Here is a 21,012-nt window from a genome sequence, read left to right on the forward strand (position 1 = left end):
GAATTTAAAAAATGTGCTAAATTTGATATTTCATAAAATTTGCTGAAATGTCAGAAATGTGCAAAAAAAACAACAACAACCTTGAAACAGTTTCAAACCTTTGCTTCATTTCCAAAAAATTGTTAAAATTTCTAAAAAATAAAAATAAAAAATGCAAAAAAGGGTGTTTAAAAAAAAAGTCTAAAAATTTGCTAAGTCTTTGAAAAATTTGTATTTTTTTGTCAATTTTTTTTTTTGCAAAAATGTCAAAAAAATGAAATTAAAAAATTCCAAAAATATAGAAAAAATTAAAAGCTGTTTTTGAAGAGGTGATGCATTTTTATTATAAAATGTACAAATAAAAGTCACTTTTTTTGCATTTCCTCATGCTAAGAATAAAAACCCTGATCTCCAACTGCAAAAACTGAAATGTGAGCAAGTTTTTGTGTTTTTCTTTATTTGTATGTATGTCTGTATTTACTGCTACAAATATCTGATTAGAGCTGATCTGTTTTAAGATATCATTAGACAAAAATGATGCCTGGTTTACTGAAGAGTAAAATTAAGATTAAGAGTAAAATTGAAGAAAAAAGCAAAATTTTTCATTCCTCTGTGTATTTTTTTGTCTTTATAGCAATTCAGGCGTCATTTTTGCCTTTAATTATCTTGAAATCAGACATTTTTCTGTGACTGATCAGTTGAATGTGGCTCACTTCAAGTCTAAAAAGGACATTTATACTAAAATCTGAACATCAAGGACTGCTTAGATTTCAGTTTTTGCAGTGAAAAAAAAACAAAAAACAAAAAAGATCAGGTTTCCATTGCTTGAAGTGAGGAAATATAGGAAAACATGGCTTCTAGCTTTTTTCCCATGATCCTCTTGGATGTAATCCTCTTCCCCTATACTCAGGCTTCACTTTTTAGATTTAGTGTCTTCAAATAAGACATTTTTCTTTGACTTGTTGGGTAAATGTTGCTTATATCAAGTCTAATAAGACAACTTTTTACTTTACATAAAACAAAAACACTGGTTTGATTTCAGTTATTTGACCACTTTCAGGCCAAGTGTCCTTTTTTTTATTTTAAATCTAAAAATGGTCTGATTTAACGTGATATGAGGCACGTTCAACTGACAAATCCAGAAACATGTCTTATTTAAAGATATTTAAAGACAAAATTAGGTCTGAATTGCTTGTATCTGGTGAATGTGCTACGAGCAACTTACATCCAACCCTCCGTGCAGATATTTGTTACTTGTTACAAGAACTCATTTTTATCTTTTAATAACTTGAAATGAGACAAAAAACTTCATTAGATCAGATTGATTTCAGTTTTTTGCTGAGAAGAATTTAAAAACGCCCCAACTTTGTCATCTTTTCATTGGTAACCTGTTGATTTTAGGATCAGACTCTCAGTCTTTTTTAAGGTACAGGACTCACCTCTTCATACGTTTCTGAGCAATAAGCCTGGACTCCATCGCTCACATTTCACATTTGATTTTATCCTCTTCCTCATCAAGACAATTTCCCAAACTACGACCCAAACACTCGCTGAGATTCCAGTTTTACGGTGGCTGAAGATCAGGATTTTCATCGTCAGAAAGAAGAAATGAGAAAAGCTTTGCTTTGCTTAAAGTTTGGTCGGTTTTTACTGAACATACACAGTTTCTCAGAGCAGAGGTTCCCAAACTTCCAGGTCTCATATCCCCAATAAAAAAAACGAAGAGCTGTAAACCAGAGACCTTCTACTGTGAGAATACTTGGATTAAACTTTTGGACTGAATGTCTAATCCAAAATCAGACTAAAAAAGGTTGAAAAATACAGTGTTTCCCAACCTGTGGTTCACGGCCCCCTGGTTGGCCGCGAAGGTATCGCAAATGGGCCCTCAAACTGTTTCCAAAACAGTCTGAACTTTGTGTTTTTGGGAACATCGTTCTGTATTCTTTTCTGTTTTAAATGTTAAAACTCAACATGTTTAAAAGGATATTTAACATGTTTACACTTTTTTCCCCATTATTTATTTATTTATTTTCCCCTTTGTTTTCCCTTTATAGGGTTGGGAAAAAATTTAGGAACTTAGAAACGAGCCCTGAGTTGGAAAGGGTTGGTAACCACTGATTTAGACTATCTAAGGTCACATGTCGATGCTTTTCCTAAATGAATCTACCTCCACTGACACCGAGGTCTTTGACAGAGAAAACACTTTAAAAGTTTTTGTTTTCATGCTTTTTAAAATCAAATTTAGCCTCAATTTCTTAAATAGTTTCACAAAAATAGAATGAAATATGCAAATGTAGGCATTTTTTGATGGTGGACGACATTTTGTAACCCTGACTTTGGGATCCACTGGGTTTGATTTTGTTGTTTTTGTTGTTTTTGATTGAATTCAGCCTTTCAAGAGAGAAACCTTCACAGTCACATTTCTCTTTCCCTCAGGGTGAATAAGGAGCTGATACATTTTGTATGGCATTCTCCAAATCACTACACTTTATTCAGCAGCCTCTGGTTTTGGCTCGGCCGTGCAGAGAGAGGAGAAAACTGAACTGCTGCCTTCAGCCTCCGCTCTGCGTCCCGGCTCCGGGGCTGCTGGGAGCGAATCAGATTGTGGTGACATTCTTGGGTTTGCGAATGAGACCGCCGAGCAGCCGCACAAAGTTCCTCGTCCCAAGTCCTCAAACCCAAGCCGCCCACTCACATTGTCTCGAGACTTTCCTCAAGAATGTGGATTTCTATGGCCGACGGCGGAGCCAGACAGAAATTACCAATTGCATTGTCACCTCTTGTGGTTTTACTCCTTTAACAATCTGCGCTGGCAGCCGAGCTCTGGAGGATCCCTCTGCACGAAAACATCTGAAAACATCTGCTGCTGAGAGACGGACAGAGAAAATCTGGAGAAATCTCCAGATTAAGCCGACGATGGAGGCAATTTGCTCGCTGCAGAAATATTTCCCTCATTACCCGGCGTGCAAACACAGGGCGCTCTGATGCCACAAGAGGAAGTGGCTTTGGCAGAGAAACGCCAAGCTAGCGTTTAAGTGCAGGATCGAAGCCTGTTTGATGTGGAGCGGATCAACTTGTTAAGCTAAATGAAAGGTCAAGACATTTTTTCCAGGGCGATGAGCAAAACTCAAAGCGGCTGGAGCTCGATGCCAGTCAATCCACCGAGGAGATGTGCCCCTCAAAACCTGAACACATCCTCTAAAACGACGTGTTTGTTTGTCACACCAACACCTCACCTGGACCTGGATCAGCGTCTGTTACGAGCACATAAAGCTGTTTTCGCCCTCGCTCTTTACGGCCTGGTTAAGTGGGTTCAACGAAGCATGAGAGCACTGAAAGTGGCCCCCGTGCGTACACGTGGAAAAAAAAAAGGAGAAGTTTTCATTTCTGAGGGGAACAAGCTCTCCTGGCCTTGAAGGACAGATCTGCTTTCAGACTCACTAACACCTTCTGACACAGTTCACTCGCCTGCATGCTGTTACAGAAATGTCTTGTGGGGCGGAGGAGCCGAGGGCCCCGAGGTAAACACGGCGAAGCGAACACCAGGGGAGGGGAGTTGACTGTACGTGTGGATTTATCTGCGTGTACCTGAGTCCTTGAATCCTCTTCTGGCACGCAGCACGGAGATGAGACGGAGGGGAAGGGGACGCGCGGTCGCTGGGGTTCAAACCCAAACCAGCTGGGTGACGAGGGGCCCTCAGAGTGTGAGGAGTGCCCCCACTTTCAGGATTTACTCAGGTCATAGGATGACTCCAACTTCAGCCTGATCGACACTGACTTAAGTTCCTTAATTTAAAGGGACAGTACAAATTTAAAGCTCAGAGAGGACTTTCTAAGAGATCTTGAAATAGTCTCACTTTTATATAATTCACTGTTCGTAATCACAGTATAAAGTGAGATTATCGCCAAAGTTTAGATCAAGGGTCTTCAATCTGTGGCTCTAAAGCCTCATGGGGCTCCTTGACTCCTTTGCAGTGGCTCTTTGTAGCTTTAAAAAATGTTAATAAATTAATAATATATATATTTATTAAAGATGGTGTTGATGATTAAAAAAAAATGACATGGAATAAAACAATTTGTTAATATTTTGTTGAACTAAATGTACATATCAGTCAATAAAGCTTTCAATTCTTTTCAAAAAAATTTGCAAATTTTTGTCTTTTTTTGATTTAAAAAAAAAAACAATTTTCAAAAGATTTTGTAACTTTTTATAACTTTTAAAAATTAAAAAAAAATCTGAATTACTGCAAATTTTGAAAATTGATAAAATTCCCTTTAAACCATTTGGGGGACTTTTTTTTACATTTCTTAAATTTGCAAAACTTTTTTAATTACATTTTTTTAAATTTTTGCAAATAAATTACTTTTGACATTTTTTTTAAATTTCAAGATTTTTTTTATTTAATTTTTTTTTAAATCATATTTTTAATTTTTTTTCTTAAAATCATGTATTTTATTTTTTTTAATTTTGCAAATTTATGAAATATATGACATTATACATTTTTCAATTTTGTAAAATATTTGAAAATTTATTTAAAATAAAACTATGACTATAACTAAATAAAGCTTTACTTTTATCCACTTTTTGTCTTTACTGTGAAGATAAAGTAGATTTTCTGGCTCCAGGATGACTTTAATCCTGGTGAGCTGAGGGAAAATGGCTCTTGTGAAAGAAAAAGTCGCAGACTCCTGGTCTGGCTGTAAGAGGAGTGATCTGTGTTTGTCTCTGCGGGAAACGACAAAAACAAAAAGGAGGCCAGAGCACCGAGCTGTGAGGAACACGAAACAGTCTGCTCACCTTTTGAACGCTTAACAAATTGAGTTCACCAAGTTTGACTGTCACCTTTCAAACGACAAACGCATTCTTATTCCTCATCGCTTTGCATCCTGGGAAAAGTTCTGGTACAAAGAAAAGCAGAGTTAAAAAGAAGAGTGGTGCACACCTTGGCTAAGTCACGTCTTTACAACAGTGGGGGATGGTGCTCATGGGAAACGGAGTCTTTATTCCAGATACGACAACAGTTTTAGGCCCCGTTTACACTTGGCGGAGACTCCCGCAACGATTCTTCCTTTGCGTTTCCAAAAGCCACCCGCGTTTACACGAGGACGGCGTGAAAACGATCCACGTTCATACGACTCCAGGAGGACAAGTCTCTTCTTCTGTTCTTTCTTTTTCTGCCGTTTTGTTGTGTGAGACGGTCGGGAATCCAACCATAATGCGTATTACCGCCACCTACTGGACTGGAATGGCTCAACTGGAAATATGGCTGAGCGCACAGCCTTCACCTGAAACTGCGAGTGCACATGCGGTGACGTCAGCGTTTCACCCTGAGACGCTCCGCTCTGTGTTTACATGAAGCTGGATGGAGGAGCGGATTCAGATCTTTCCACTCTGGGGAGCGTTTTCAAAAGTTTGCGTTTTCACTGAAAACGCAACGTGGTCTCACCTAAACGGAAGGCCAAAACGCAACGAAATGTTTGCGGAATCAACTGTTTTTCGGCGTCATGTAAATGGGGCCTTAGAAACTGCTCCCCCTGGTGGCTGGCTGCAGTATAGGTCAAAAAATCCATCTCCCCAGTCATTCCAGATGGGCTGTGGTCAAACTTTAAAAAATTAATCCACCTGGTAGAAATGTTTCTCACGTCTGATTGACGACAAGATATCATTTGGATGCTTTTTATTCAAGTCCTTTTTTCTGAAAAGTTTTGTTTTCGTTAGTTTTACGAGGTTAAAAATGAGGTTTAACGTAACGTTTAATGATGATTGGCAGCTGCCGTTCTTGTGTATTTTTTTCAGGGATTGTAACTCAAGACAGTTTTAGCGCCACCTACAGGCCTGGCATGCTTACTCTAGCGTTTCCTTCCCTTTTTCTCTGAATTTCAGCGTTTTTGGTTGAAACATTGTCGTGTTAACGGGGCTTCAGACTTCCTCTTTCATATTTTCCCTTAAAAAGTGCTAAAGTATGATTGAAAGCTGAGCTTCCTTCACCTGTCCAACCCTGATCCAGACCCAGACTTTCATAATTTACCCTGAAAAACCTCTTTAGTCCAGTTTTGGGACCATTTTTGCAGATCAGGTAGAGTTTGTGTAATCTGTGGCTACAATTTCTTTAGTTTAAGGTCAGATTTTAAGTGATTCTGCGATAAAGTCATCCTGATTTGAATGAATTTGTCAGACAGAGAAAAAGTCCTGATCCATCACAGCTGATCCCATCCACCTTTCACACACTCACCCCGCGTCCCTGAAAGATGTGGACCTGAGTCCCCTCGGCCCTGCAGCCTCTCAGACCAGACGTGAAGGAGTTAACTGTCAGCTCCGCCGGCTCCGCTCTGCTCCTGCAGCGGACTATGAAATATTTGGGGGACAATTGGTTAAGTGGAGTTAACCGTTCGCCTTTTCTCCCTGAGGTATCTTCCTGTTTGATCCCGCCGAGCCTGGCGCCTCGAAAACACAACTTGTCTGGCTTATTAAAGAGTCTGACCTGCAGAAAGAAAGCGCCTGTTGCGTCTCAACTGAGGCCATTGTGAGGCGAGAGGAGCTCCTGACAGCCTTTAAATTGCTGTAACGCTGTGTGACCAACAGTCATACCTAATCAATTTCTCCCCGGACTGCACCTTTTCTCACTTCCTCTCACTCTGGCCTTCATTGTTTTTACATTTAAGGCTCTATTGTTTGTTTTACTCTGCGCAAAGTGCGCATGAGCAGCACACGGAGCTCAACGTGTCAGATTTTCCCTATCAGATTTTTGGCTTTTGTTCCTCTCCAGTGAAATCATCACTTTGAAGTTTGCATCTCTTGCTCCCAGTGAGGAGAGGAGCTCGCTGAATGGTGCCGATGCAGCTCCGTTAATGGATGTAAATGGCCAGAAGAGTCCTCCCCACTGGTTAATTGCGCTAAAATTGCTCTAAGCTACTTTGTGAGGGCCATCAATGGCCCCGCGCCGCATGGGGTCTGTATGATTAACTTCTCCTTCCTTTCAAAGGCCTCTTGATGTTCCCTTTGGAGGCAGCAGGCCAATCAGAACCGCACTCCGAGACGTCACGAGGCCGGTTTGCCGCGCTGATTGGTGGGACCGGGATGTGGGACCAGCCCCTGTCCTTGTATAGACGACCCCGTACAGCGCGTAAAAGCTCCTGGGCACCTCTCTGAGCGCTGAGACGCGTATTGGACACTGCAGCTACACCTCCTCCCTCCTCTGAACGGGCCACACGGAGGTGCATGGCCCCATCGCCCTGCGTCATGATGAATCCTGCGCAGGGATCACCGTCCCAGGACGCCAAACAGCTTCATCCGAAGGAGGAGACGGACACGGAAGGAGAGGAGCCCAAAGACATGACCACTGAGAAAGGATACAAACGGAGCAGCCTCCCGTTCAGCGTGGAGTCCCTCATTTCCAAGAAGACCACCTGTCGGACTTCCTACTCCCCCTCAGACTTAGCTCAAGTCCTGCCGAAGCCCGCGGCCGGCCAGGGCGCACAGTTCTCTCCAAGGACTCTTTACGCGGAGAGGAAGGTGTCCGCGGAGAGCTCGCAGGGGGTTTCCAGCAGCTCCAGCGAGGACAGTCCGCAGTTCTGTGAGAAGGATCAGGGCACCTGGTTCCAGACGAACTCCTTCACCACTCCGCCGCGTAAGTCAGGAGGAGTTCACACTCTTTGAAACTCTGAAACATGCGCGCACTACATTTAACAGTCATATCCAAGACAGCACACAACACAAGGAAACACAGGGAGGCAGTTATAAAACTTTAAATCGTCCCATCGTGCGTGCGTAAAGTTTTGTCCGAGCCACTGAAGCGATGGCAGAATTGTTTGTTTGGGATTTTTAGATCATATTTTGTTAAAGTTACATTTAATTTATTTTCGTTTGTCTGAGAAATGAGACAAAAGTGTCTCGACGAATGAGGAAGAAAAAAAAAACTTCAGGCCTCTTAACTTTGGAAGAATGTTTGCTTGACTGAATAAAAAAACTTTTTGATTCAAGATATTTTTATTTCTCAAAAATGTGAAAAATAAAAGACTCATTAGGATTTTGATCGTATTTTCTGCCAGCGCATGTCCAGTAATGAGATCATTTCAACAGAGAGAAATAAGATAAGATTCTGAATTTTAATATTTTTGTCCCGTTTTTTCTCAACAGGGAGCTCCAGTCCAACTCAGTGTACTCTAAGGAAACACAAAAACAACAGGAAACCTCGCACACCCTTCACTACCTCTCAGCTGCTCGCGCTGGAGCGCAAGTTCCGCCAGAAGCAGTACCTCTCCATCGCCGAGAGAGCCGAGTTCTCCAACTCTCTCAACCTGACGGAGACTCAGGTCAAAATCTGGTTTCAGAACAGGAGGGCCAAAGCCAAGAGACTCCAGGAGGCCGAGCTGGAGAAGTACAAACTGGCCTCGAAGCCTGTCCTCCCTGCCTTCGCGCTGCCTTTCCCCCTCGGTGCGCACATGGGCTCCCCGGCATCATGGGGCCCTTCTAACGGCTTCCCGAGGCCCAGCCTGCCGGTGCCAGGACTGTTCAGTGGACCCGTCACTTATGGGATGTACTATCTGTCCTAGTGTTGTTTGTTTGGGGAGGTTAAAGAGGGGGAAAGTCACCTGTCGTGGTTGCAATACACTTAGAAACGAGAAAGCTGAGTTGTCCACTTCTCTGAAAACATTTTATAATTTCACTTTGGAGATCAGGTATTTTCTCCAACCTCCAGGGAGGAATAGAAAAAATCTGGGAAGCATTTTTGATACATAATTGTGCGCGTAATTGGCCAGAGTGGGATCACTTGCTCTCCCACATTTCAATCGGAGTCCAGGTTTGTGGATTGTGGACTCGGTTTTCAGGCAGGACTCCAAAACTAAATGTCAGGCCTCGAAACGACATGCCTTAAATATCTCTGAGCAGCCCGTCCGCCGCGCTGGACACTTCTTATGCGTCCAAACCTGACGCTAAAGGTCTTCTAATTCAGAAACAACACTAAAGTACTTAAAGTCAGTGCCTTAAAGAATTACTTGAAGTATTTCTGCTCCTCCAGCATTGACTGCTCGTCCTCTCAGCAGCTCCTGTCACACTTTCTGTACTTTTTTAACATGAAGCGGAATCATATTCTAGATTTCAAACAGCCTGTATTCTTACTTCTTGCTCTCACAGCGTGGCCTTTGAGAAGGGAAGATGTTTTCGGAGGGTTTTTGCTGTAAATGTAAATAAACTGTTGTTGGTGAAGAGCTGCAGTGACGCGCAGCAGGAAAAATGGTATTTATTGAATATCTTTGTATCTGTACTGTGTACATACATCCCTGTAAATGTTTACTTACATGTAAAAACAAAATGATGTTAGAAAATAAAAATTATACACATGGAAGGATCTCGATGGGTGATTTATTTTAACAACTTGTTTGATTTTACTTCCGCAGTTTTTAAAAAAATCTTTTGTGACATTGTATTTTAAAACAATCTAGTTATTCCAAAATCATTCGCACTATTTTTGTAACAAGCTTGAATATTGAATGATTTTTTTTATCACTTGTTTTTAGATTTTTAGTCTTACTTTCAAAGTATTTTTTGCCCTATCTTTGAAAATTGTCTTGGAGAAAAAATATTTCGATCCAGTTAAAATAAACTGGATTCTCGTTTTGAACACGTTTCTATTTTTAGTTTCTAGTTACATTATATTTTCCCAAATGCAGTTGAACATGTTCTCCAAGAAAATATTGTAAATAGATCATCTAAAAAAAAAAAAAAAAAAAAAAAACCTTCAGTCCAGCTATATAATTTCTTTTGGACGTGTTTCACAGTAAAAAAATAATAATAATAATGAAAAAAAAAAAGTTTGCTGGTTTGCTGGGTGGATATAATGACTTACAATGGTGCAACTAATTCCAAAAGCATGGTAACGTAATGTGTTAGCTTTCACATTTTTCGCAGGTTATTCTTAAATATATATATATAGCTTTAAGTTTGCAGCCCCTTGCAGAAGTTAAGAAATATAGGCCATTTAAAAAAAAAAATGATTAAGCAGATCACTTTTCTTTCATTTAGAGATTGTGTTCAGGTGAAGCCTTTATCACAACAAAACGTTGCATTCCCTTTTTAAGTCATATTGATAACTGAAATCACCAAAATGCCCTTATAAGCAGCTTTCACACACGCTGAAATGTCTGTTAGGGGTGAGTGTCCACACCTGTGACTTTAAAATCTATAAACACTCAGCTCGATACATTTAATCTAGAGCTGCACATAATTTCTAGACAGGGTAGGTGTATTTTCTAAATCATGAAAATGGTATAAAAAGTTATCCACAGGTTTGAAAATGCAAGTCAGTGTTTAAACTCTGTTTAAAGGTGGAAAGTTGGTGGTTGTGTTGACATTTTCTACCTGGGTATTTAAACCTTACAGTCTCACAGTGCCATTCTCTTCTTGTCACCCTTCTCTTTAACATATCCAAGATCTCAAGTGGATGCTGTAGAGGATTAAGGCCACTGGGGGAAAAAAACATACTTCCATTATTATTTTAATTACTATTCTTTCTGAGAAAAAAGGCAGAATTCTGAGATTAAAGTCTGAATTTGACTTTTTTTTGTCTAATTCATTTTTTTTTTCTGAAAAAATAGTTCTGAAAAAATTAGCAGTGTATTTATTTTTTTCAACTGTAGAATTGTGACTTTTTTCTCAGACAAAAATTGAAATTATAAAAAAATTGACATATTTTTTTTCAATGGCCCTAATCCTCTTTCGTGGAATTCTGAGTTTTTTTGTTTGTTTGTTTTGTTTTCCAGAAAAAATTGTTGTAAAAAATTGGCAATATATTTATTTTTTTCAACTGTAGAATTGTGACTTTTTTTCTAAGACAAAAATTGAAATGATAAAAAAAAGTTGACGTATTATTTTCAATGGCCCTAATCCTCTTCCATGGCATTCTGAGTTTTTTTTTTATTATTATTTTCAGAAAAAATAGTTATAAAAAAATGTACAATGTATTAATTATTTTCTTCTGTAGAATTTTGACTTTTTTTCTCAGACAAAAATTGAAATAATAAAAAAATGACTATTTTTTCAATGGCCCCAATCCTCTTCCGTGGAGTTCTAAGTTTTTTTTCTCAGAAAAAAAATGTCATAGCAATAATAAAAAATTGACGTTTTTTTTTATTATTATTATTATTTTTTTTTTTTTACAGTGGCTCTGATCCTCTTCTGTAATACTGAGCATGAGAACCTAATATATTTACCTTTTGGCTGTTATTGCATTTCTTTTGTCTACAAAAACATTTAGCAGAGCTTTAAATCAGCTCTCGAAGTTTTAGTTGTCGATGAAAAGAGAGGAAAAAAAAGTTGCCATGGTTTCTCAATCTCTCCAGCAGAGGGCTCTATTTGCTTCCTAAAACCCGTCCACTAGGGGCGGTGGCGCTCACTCTGCAGCTCCTGGGTCTCATGAAGAAAAGCCACTTCCGCTCACCGTCCTGTCACAGACGTCACTTGAAGCAGCGAGGTAAGAGTGCTAACGGAGAGCCTAAAAACAAGGGCATTCAATGGACAAATGTGGTTTCTGCTTCCTTTGCATGTGTTTTTATGCCTCAAATACAACAATAAACTCGAAATTTTCTCTGGTTTCCGGTTAAATTCTGGAGGAACGGAGAGATTTATCTGACCTTGGCTAGCTGCGGTTAGCTTAGCTTTGCAGAGGTCTGAACAAAATGTCAAGGGCCCGGTGTCAGTGATTTTTAATTCAGTAATGTCTTTACTTTTTTGTAACATAAATGACTTATTAACATATTTAATGCGGTTAGCAGCAGTTTTATTTGTCTGACTATGCCTTTTAATTGAGTTTATCTGTAAAACAGGAGGTTTAACGCTGCTCGAAGTCTCAGCGAGTGAAGCTATCGAGATTATTAAATGAAATCTACCATGTATTGACTGAAGTAGTCTTTCAAATCTTTGACAGGACTAATTTTAGTCATTGTGGACGTTAATCTCGTGATAACAAATACGTTAATGGGGTATAAAATGTCCTACCATGTCTTTATGACAGAAACATTAGGAGAAATAAAAATAGTGCTTCTTAAAGCAACAACAGCTATAATATTTCTGCCCAAGTAAATTATTGCTCTTATTATTACTTTTTACAAATTAACTTTATGAAGTTTGTGGTAGTTATAGTTTGGTATAAACTGCACCGCAAAACACAGCTGACTGTTGTTTGTATCCAACCTGCCTCCATTGATACATTCTCAGTCAGGATGATTCAGAAATGCAGTTTCATTACAGCCCTGAAGGCTTGACTTAATGTGTCTGCAGAATTTAAGTGAAAGATTCAGGTTTAGCTTCCATAACAGAAGACAGGTAACATCCAAGAATCACTAAGTCGACAAAAATTAAACTTCTTAACAGTTCAACTTACCTCAAACTGATGTTAATCTAGTAGTCAGTGTTTGGTGTGGATGCATTTTGTTTGGCTTGACTTCAGATTGTTATTTTTGTCCTCATGAAGTTCATTTGTCTCCTGTTTTCAGATTGTAAGGATGGCAGGCCGTCGTGTAGCCCTCAAGGCCATTGACTGGGTGGCCTTCGCAGAGCGGGTCCCACCCAACCAGAGGGGCATGTTCAACGCTTTGAAGACTCGCAGTGATGCCATCGCTGCAAAGTTAGTTTCACAACAACAGAATAGAGCAGAAATCATTTTACAACACACAGAGGGAGAAAACAGTGCTAGTGCTACTGCTGCTTCATAGTGTGTGTTCAGCATCCATCCGGGGCAGGTTTCAAGGATGCTCATTCTCCAAGGAGCAAAATCTTCAATTTTTAAAAAAAAAAATATTAATTCAAATTCTGAACAAATGACCAGTCTAAAAGGAACAAACCAATCAAAATTGAATAAAGTTTTACCACAGGCTCCTTCGGTAAATATTGCCAAATGAGCATGCTGAATAAGGTCAACACTAGCAGAGCTAGCATCACTCATGCATGGTAGCATTTACATGTCTAAGCTAGTTACGCATTGCTTGAATTGAGTGGTTTTATCCAAGGTAAATCAGACATAGCTTCATATGTCTTTATGTTTTAATCACTGTAAATTGTGCCTGGATACAAGATGTCATCCTTCCCCTGTGCCTGTTTTGGTTTGGGTTGTAGAGCATATGGAATTTAGCATTATGGTAGGAGTCACAGCTTTAAAACAGGGCTTGGCTCATTTTGTAGTCCTAAACTAATCTTAATGTTAATCGTTTTTAATAGATTTCTAACTCTACTACTAAAGATGAGTAATTTTAATTGTTAACTTGACCTAAGATGCATTTCACTTTTTCAAAACTTATCAGTTTTACTTCTTTAAGGGGAGGGGGAACTTATTTTAGTCTAAGGATTTTTAAACTTTAACCGTAAAATGTTAAAGCATCTTTTCAGGTTTCTATCAAAACTTTAATTTGGGGCCACTGAAAGGGTTCTTACAGAAACTGTGTCCCAGCCTAAGTTGCTGTTTTGATTGTGACGTCTGCTTTGAATTACTTTTTTTTTTTTTTTACATATCAATATCCGAGCACATGTGCTTTACTTTGCTATTTTCTGAATCTTTTAGTCTTTCTTCAGATTGAAAACTATATCTTTGTGGTCATCAGTTAATCTCCATCTTCCCTCTTCATTCCAGACTGTCCTCCCTGCCAGAGACTCCTGCTGCCATCGACTGGAGTTACTACAGAGGCGCTGTAGCCAAAGCCGGGATGGTCGATGACTTTGAGAAGAAGGTGAGCTCCATTCAGCAGAGCAGTTATTCAGCTATCTGTGACTTCCGACACCAACAACTTTCAATTGATAGTTTAAGTGAGACGCAGCTCAGCTATTTGTCCTACAGCTGTTTTCTTACACATCTGTCTGCTCTGTGTTGTTCTTTCGATTCATAGTTCAAAGCTCTGCAGATCCCCGTGCCTGCTGACACACAGACAAGCTCCATCAATGCTCAGGAGGCTGAAGCTGTAAGTGACAGCTTCACAGAACAACATGTGTTCATTGAAACTGTAATTTATTTTACAGAAGCAGTAGCATTATGATTAAAACAGTTAATTTTATCAGATGTAACTGATTCTCTTTCTTTCTTGCAGAACAAAGGTGCAGCAGCCTACATTGAAGAATCCAAGGCTCGTATTGCAGCATATGAGAGTCAGGTCAGAATGAAATTTCATCAGTTTTGAAAACAGGAAGTGAATTTTATCTATTTGTGTGTAAATGTGACTTCTCCTTTTTTTTTTTCCTCAGTTGGAAAAGTTCAAGAACATGATTCCCTTCGACCAGATGACTATCGACGACCTCAACGACACCTTCCCGGAGACCAAGTTGGACAAGGTCAAACACCCCTACTGGCCCCACAAGCCCATTGCCGAGCTGTAATCCTCTTCCTGGACACTGACCTCACAATAAAGAATATGTATTTTAAAAAGAAAGTTGCATGTTTGTTGTGTTTTATTCATGTCTTTCAGAGTAGTTTTGAAATGGGAGAGGTAGTGTGAGATTACTTTGAGTGTAGTTGCTAATGCCCACTAGAGGGCGTTATTGTCTTAGTCTCATTGTGGTGGCCAGGTTAGCCAGCCTTCATTCCTAGAAACAGCATATTTTTACTGACCCAAAATTCAATCAATCAGACTATATTTGTGTAGCACGTCACTTGTGCTTATAACAGAAAAAAACATTTTGACAAAAAAAAAAAAAAGCAGCAAGACAATAACTTCCCCTTACAAAACCACATAAATAGAATTGGTGCTGACAAACTGAAAAAATACTATCATGAGATCTTAATGAAGAAAGGAATTGACATTGTTTTAAAAAATGTTTTAACACTATGAATTAAATCAATCTTGAATCGTTTTTTTACACACAACATAGACGTAATCACTAAATGTTATAAGGTGATTTTCATAAATACAAAAGGGTTTCTGCGGGAAGTTGGTAAAAAAAAGCCGGGAGTTATCTTGATTTAATTAACTGAATACAGAGCTGAATACAGTACATTAACATACATACATATGGACTGTGGTTTTTAAATAATGACCTGAGTTTTAATAGTATACATTAAGTTAAAAATATTATTAAACTGACTGGTTGATTGTTAAGCTCAGAGACAATGCACCCATAAAAATGTGTTTCATCATAATAATCAATATATCAGGGGTAAGTACCAAAATCTCTGTTTTTTCTTATGTTTTATTTCCTGTAATCTGGTGGTGTTTTTTAGCCTTAAAAAAGGTTTTTTCTTCCTGTCATTTTTTAATCTTGTCCTCCTTACAGTTCTCTCTTATTGTTCATTTTTATTTTGTAAAGCCACTTTGTTTGGAAAGTGCCACATAAAGTTTATTATTTGTAAAACTATTATAAATGTTGACGGTGTGTTAACCGACATGTCAATCATTTCTAGTATCCAATCACAGAGCCGTTTTCTCTCACCCTTAAACATCATTGGACAGCGAGTCTTTATTTACATAGAAGTAGGCGGGACATCAGCTCTTCACTCCAGTTTTGCGTTCTGATTGGTCCTTTTGTTACACTGCCTCTGAATGGGGCGGGGTTTCACGGCCAGTGATTCCTGTGTATGTTGTTTGACAGTATACGACGATTGACGGGAGTCCATCAGCCCAGGTAAAGACCTCCTTTATGTAAAATGAATAAAATATCCTTATCATGTGATGTTAGAATTATTTATTCTGGAAATTCCCCTCCATTTATACCGTTTACCTACTTATGGAAGACGAAGCTATCATTTCAAATGAGTCAGTAACGGCTGGGCTCTACGGTAGGAGTCACTGACTCATTTGGGATGATAGCACGGGGTCGTTAAGAAAAATATGAAGCCATTTCAGCGTTATAGTTTGTTATAATGTTTTTATTTATCAGCTATGGGGATACGAAGAGCATTCAGCTAACATTAGCCTCCCTAGCTCGCTGAAACTGACAACGTAAGCTAAGGGAGATTACGTTATGATGGAACAACCAGCCAGGTGCCTTCTGCTCTGGATGGAGGAAATCCGCTTTTTTCAATGAGATAGATTCAGTTTAACACGACTTTAGATACAAGAATCTCCTCTTAACTGATAACAGTTGTGTGAACATAAACAACCCGGCCTTAGTATCTCTGTACAGCTATCACAGGCTTCGTGTTGCTTGCTAACGGTTCAGCACTGCGTCAAAACACCCTCTACTGGTATGGATAACAGACATTTTCCACCAGCTTGAGCTTTAATTGAGGAGAAGTCTTTATTCTAGCCTTCTCTAGTTGTCAGTTTGTTTACAACACATCTGAGGAATCCTGCCACGAGAATCACGAGAGGCCGGTGAGGCAACACACCGTGGGGTGTAAATTCTGCCCAACTATTTTGGCCTGAGAGAAATCTGAGCTGGTGTCGTCCCCTGGGTTCACCTTGGTCAGTGTATTGCTGTCATTTGTAAAGAGCTAATGCCATATTTATGTAATAAAACGGTTACTCTATTTCGTTTTGAGGCAAAGTTACATGAAGTTATTGTGGGAAGAGAAAATTAAAGCATTGAAATTACTTTCGGGGTCAAAGGTCAAAGGCAGTTTGTGTCTAAACAAGCCTGTGTTGACAGAAGCATATATCACCCCAGGCTGTTTCAGTTACATTTTCACTTACACTCCATAAAACTTTATTGTCTTTAAAATAAGTGCTGTGAAATTTTCTTTCTGGCATTTCCAACCACCACAGCTCCGAAAGCAGGGGTCTGCAACCTTTACTTTCAAAAGAGCCATTTTACCTCAGCTCACCTGGATAGAAGTCATTCTGGAGCTACAAAATCTACTTTATCTTCACGATATAAACAAAAAAAGGGTGTAATTCTAAACTAAGCAAAAAAAAAAAAAAAAGAGTGAATGATTATCTAAACAAAAAGTTTTTTGTGTTCATGAAATTGTAAATGTGGTGTCTAAGTTTTGAATTTTTAATACATTTGCAAAACCATTGGAAATAAGGTAAAACTTGTAGTGTCAGAAATGTAATACATTTTCACATTTATGAAATTTCAATAAGACAAACATTTTTCAGAAATGTGCAAAAAAGATAAAAATAAAATGAGTAAAATGAAAAAAAAAAAATTGCCAAACTTTCGAAGTTTTAAAAAACTTGCCAACATTTCATAAATTTCTTAAAAACTTAACTAAATAACAACTTAAAAATGTTATTATTGCATTTAAAAAAAATGGTTTCAAATTAATATTTCAAAAATGTGTAAAAATTCAAAAAAAAATTTGAAATTTGCAAAATCTTTTGACAAAATCTGTTTGATTTTTTTTACTAAATTTTGAAAATTTCAGATAATTGAAATACAAAAAAACTGCAAAACTTGCAAAAAAATGTGCAAACGTTCCAGAAAGAATATAAAAGCTTCATTGTGATAGGTGATGCATATATAGTTCCACAAAATGTATATGTATATTTAGTGTCAATGTCTTTAATAATCAATAACCTCTGAAAGAAAAATAATCAAAAAAGAAAATTCAATTACATTTTTTAAAGCCACAAGGAGCCACTGCCAATGAGTCAAAGAGCCACATGAGGCTCCAGAGCCACAGGTTGAAGACCCCTGTCCTAAAGCATCACATATCTCAAAAATGCAGACTTGGTATTGTGAATCTCATGTCCTAAGTGTTTATTGTGTTTGGGGGAAAACAGACGTGGTTGTGTTAGTAGTCGACCCAGGTCTGCCCCTGGAAAGTGGAGTCAACACTGACTTCATTGTCCAAAGAGAACAATAGGAGTAGGCCTGCATGGAGGGAGGCAATGCTAAGAGACTGAAGCTGGGTACTGTCTCATCCCGAGAGTAGAACTGTGCTTTTCTTACAGCGTTATCGCCACACACAAGGATATGTAAATGCAACGAGAGACATCCGAGCAAAGCAGCATCTGTAATTATTGGACAGGGCATCTTAAACTAGCCTATACTGAACCATTTAAAGTCACTAAATACTAATACAACCAAGTGACACCCTTTATCATTACAACACATGGATAAAAATGGTATTTGAACTCTGAAAGTAGGACTTTTCTGAAGCTATACTGTGCCTTTGAAAAAATCGCGCCCTGCTTGGTGGTTTGTGTGTCACTCAGAGGGTCCCTTAATGTAAGGTGACACCCGATCCTCCACCTTTCACTGATTGAATTTCAGCCATACAGCAGTTCAGCCGCCCTCTCTGAGCCACTGATATTATAGATTACGCAGGAAATGCATCAGACGAAAGATGCAGCTGGTGCCAGCAGATGCTCTTGACACACATGTAGCAGGGCTGCTCGATATTAGACAGGAGGTTGTACTGTTTAATTAACGTTTTATGAACACACTATTGAAAATGAGCTAGTGTCTTTTTTTAAAAAAATTTGTGACCTATCTGTAAGAAGTTTGGTAGATAAACAAATATCAACGTTTGCATATTATCTATTCCACTTGGTTTTACTTAGCACATGTGTTAACAACAGTCAGAGCTCCTGAAGTCTCCAAATATAACAATTCTCAATCTAAATTTAATGATTTTGTTCACAAAAGTTATCATCTTGTTTGCACAGGAAATTACCTTGTGAGCACAACTAAGTGGAAGCAAGGCATTTGGGCACAGGGTAATTGTTTTGTTTGCACAAATAATTTTATTCCAGTTATTATCTTGTGTAACCTCCAAGTTTAAATGTGTGTTGTCAGCTTAGATCCTAATGTAACAGTCCTTTTTAAAACAAGTTGGACTTTAATCTAAGAAAGGCTGTACAGTGATATTTTTTGCTGCTCTTGCTCTGAGACGTATGATCCTGTTATCAGCAGAAATCATCACTAAGGACTAGTTATTGATGATCTATGTTGACAAAGTGCTCAGAAAGTGGACTTGAAGCAAAAAAAGTTTTAACATAATATAAGCAGGTCTAGACCTGACACATGAATTCATATGATAAGCTTTAGATACGTATTAATACTTTTTGATGGCTTCTGTCTGAATATAATTCAACTTAAAATCTATAAAACAGAAGTTATATTTAGGGAACAAGGTGTTTATCATATGTGCACAATATACTGCAATTATCTTGTGCCCAAAATATAAAAAATTCTTAAAAAACTATTTAAAAAATGCAAAATAAAAAAGAACAAGAAATGTTCCCAAAATAAAGAAATGAAATGTAAAAATTTTGAAAATAAAAAATAAAATAAAAACAAATTACCAAAAAAAAATTCAATTGGTCTTGAAATGTATAAAGTTTGCAAAAAAAGAAAAAAGAAAAAAATAAATAAAAAAGAAAAAAATAAAGTGTTTTGGGGGGGCTTCAGAGGCTCCATAACAACATATAATAAATAAATAAATAAATAACATTTAAAACATTTCAATTAGACTTGAAATTTATAAAAATTTGCAAAAAAACAAACAAACAAACAAACAAAAAAAATGTTTTTTGGGGCTTCAGAGGCTCCGTAACAAAATAAATAAATAAATTAAATAAAAAATAACATTAAAAACATTTCAATTAGTCTTGAAATTTATAGAATTTGCAAAAAAAAACAAACAAACAAACAAACAAAAAATTAAAATGTTTTTTGGGGCTTCAGAGGCTCCGTAACAAAATGTAATAAAAATAAAGAAATAAAAAATAACATTAAAAACATTTCAATTAGTCTTGAAATTTATAAAAAAATGCAAAAAAAAAAAAAAAGAAAAGTTTTTTGGGGCTTAAGAGGCTCCATTACAACATTTGAAATATTAATCTAAGATCATTCTGTGAAGCTTTTTTTCAGAATGGTCTCAATCACTGCAATTAAACCCAGGCCTCCATTCATCTCACTAACAGAGCAGATAGAGTAGGAAAGTATTGATTGCATTCATAAAACAATTCCCTAACACGCTGCAGTAAATTCAAATTCATGATGTTGTAATAATCATTGTGCCGCCTAGGCTGCAGAGAAATAAAGAGTATTTACAGTGTGCTTGGCAAAATGCTCTGCAAATTAAGAAATGTCAACAAGAAAATGAGCAGAGTGCATTAAAAACCCTCAGAGGACAGAGAAAGAGGACTCTCTACATCTGTTTCCAAAGGCACGGTGATTTTCCCTCTAATGGTCTCTGAGTTCAGGCTTTTAGCCCTGAGATGCTCCCTTGTGTATAGGTTTTGTCATGCAAGTGCAGCAGCCTACTTTGTATGCCTTCAGCAAACCAACAGACTGTGCTGCTGCTGCTGTTGTTAGCTCGGTTGTTTTCCCTCCTTGCCTCACTTTCAGCTGCTGCTGTCAGGGTTGGAGGAGGAAACCATCAGACTCTCAGAGAGCTAAGTTAGCATAGCTGCTCACTTGTCCGTAGACAGTGAATGAGCTTGTTGTCACGGTCTCAGCACATACGCCTGTGTCAGCTGAAATCACCCAGACTGGCAGATGTGGGCAGGAAGGTTGGTGTGGAGTGGGCGAATACTGGGTGATTACACTGAGCTGTTAGTCAGGGTAATGTGGCTGAACAAAGAAAATGTAACCAGGTCAAGATAAAAGTGTCTCTATTTAAGTCTTTTGACAGGTTAAGAGCAGGTGTTCTGAGACCTTTACTTTCATAGGAGCCATTTTTCCTCAGCTCACCTGGATTAAAGACATTCAGGAGCCACAATATCTACTTTATCTTCACAATAAAGACTATTATGTGTGTTTAATTCTATGCATAGTTGAAATCTAGTAAATCTAAAAGTTTTTTTAAAAGAAAACTTGTGAAGTCTAAGTTTTTTCTTAAAAGAAAAATTGCAAAAATTGTTTTAAAAAGTGTGTTAATTTTTTTTAAAAATAAATAAACTTGAAAAAAATTCAGACAACTTTAACATTTCAAAAATTGAAAAGAATACAATTTTGAAAATTTGCCAAAATTAAAGAAGTTGAATTATAAAAACTTTCAATTTCTCTTGAAATTTGAAAAAAATGTAAAAGCTTCAAACAATTTCAAATTTCAAAAATTTAAAAAAAGTTGGAAAAAATTAACCAAAACTTAAAAAGAATGTGTTTAAGAAGTTTGCCAAATTAAGAAATTGAGATATCAGAATTTTGCACAAATAAAA

General features: G+C 37.8%; 3 protein-coding genes across 5 annotated transcripts in view; all 3 read left to right on the forward strand.

Annotated features, from left to right (window-relative positions):
* Window positions 1-7,091: 7,091 nt before the first annotated feature.
* Window positions 7,092-9,318, forward strand: LOC141800666 (homeobox protein MSH-C-like). The gene is made up of 2 exons (XM_074683361.1): window positions 7,092-7,607; window positions 8,117-9,318. The coding sequence occupies exons 1-2, from the start codon at window positions 7,199-7,201 to the stop codon at window positions 8,530-8,532; spliced, it is 825 nt and encodes a 274-aa protein (XP_074539462.1). The 5' UTR covers window positions 7,092-7,198; the 3' UTR covers window positions 8,533-9,318.
* Window positions 9,319-11,353: 2,035 nt separating this feature from the next.
* On the forward strand, window positions 11,354-14,391 carry atp5pd (ATP synthase peripheral stalk subunit d). Its single transcript, XM_074683373.1, has 6 exons — window positions 11,354-11,450; window positions 12,472-12,602; window positions 13,602-13,698; window positions 13,855-13,926; window positions 14,053-14,115; window positions 14,207-14,391. Exons 2-6 carry the CDS (start codon window positions 12,481-12,483, stop codon window positions 14,336-14,338), a joined length of 486 nt encoding a protein of 161 aa, XP_074539474.1. The 5' UTR covers window positions 11,354-11,450; window positions 12,472-12,480; the 3' UTR covers window positions 14,339-14,391.
* A 1,106-nt stretch (window positions 14,392-15,497) lies between these two features.
* pnpla6 (patatin-like phospholipase domain containing 6) overlaps window positions 15,498-21,012 on the forward strand; it is a 58,535-nt gene continuing 53,020 nt past the window's right edge. For all 3 annotated transcript variants that reach the window (XM_074685493.1, XM_074685508.1, XM_074685500.1), the window contains exon 1: window positions 15,498-15,580. The gene's annotated coding sequence lies outside the window, so the exon portion shown is untranslated. The remainder of the gene's footprint in view (window positions 15,581-21,012) is intronic.

Source organism: Halichoeres trimaculatus, unplaced genomic scaffold (genome assembly GCF_033239565.1).
Source record: "Halichoeres trimaculatus isolate MK-OKI-2021-1 unplaced genomic scaffold, fHalTri1.1 fHalTri1_scaffold_2, whole genome shotgun sequence".
Lineage (NCBI taxonomy): Eukaryota > Metazoa > Chordata > Actinopteri > Labriformes > Labridae > Halichoeres > Halichoeres trimaculatus.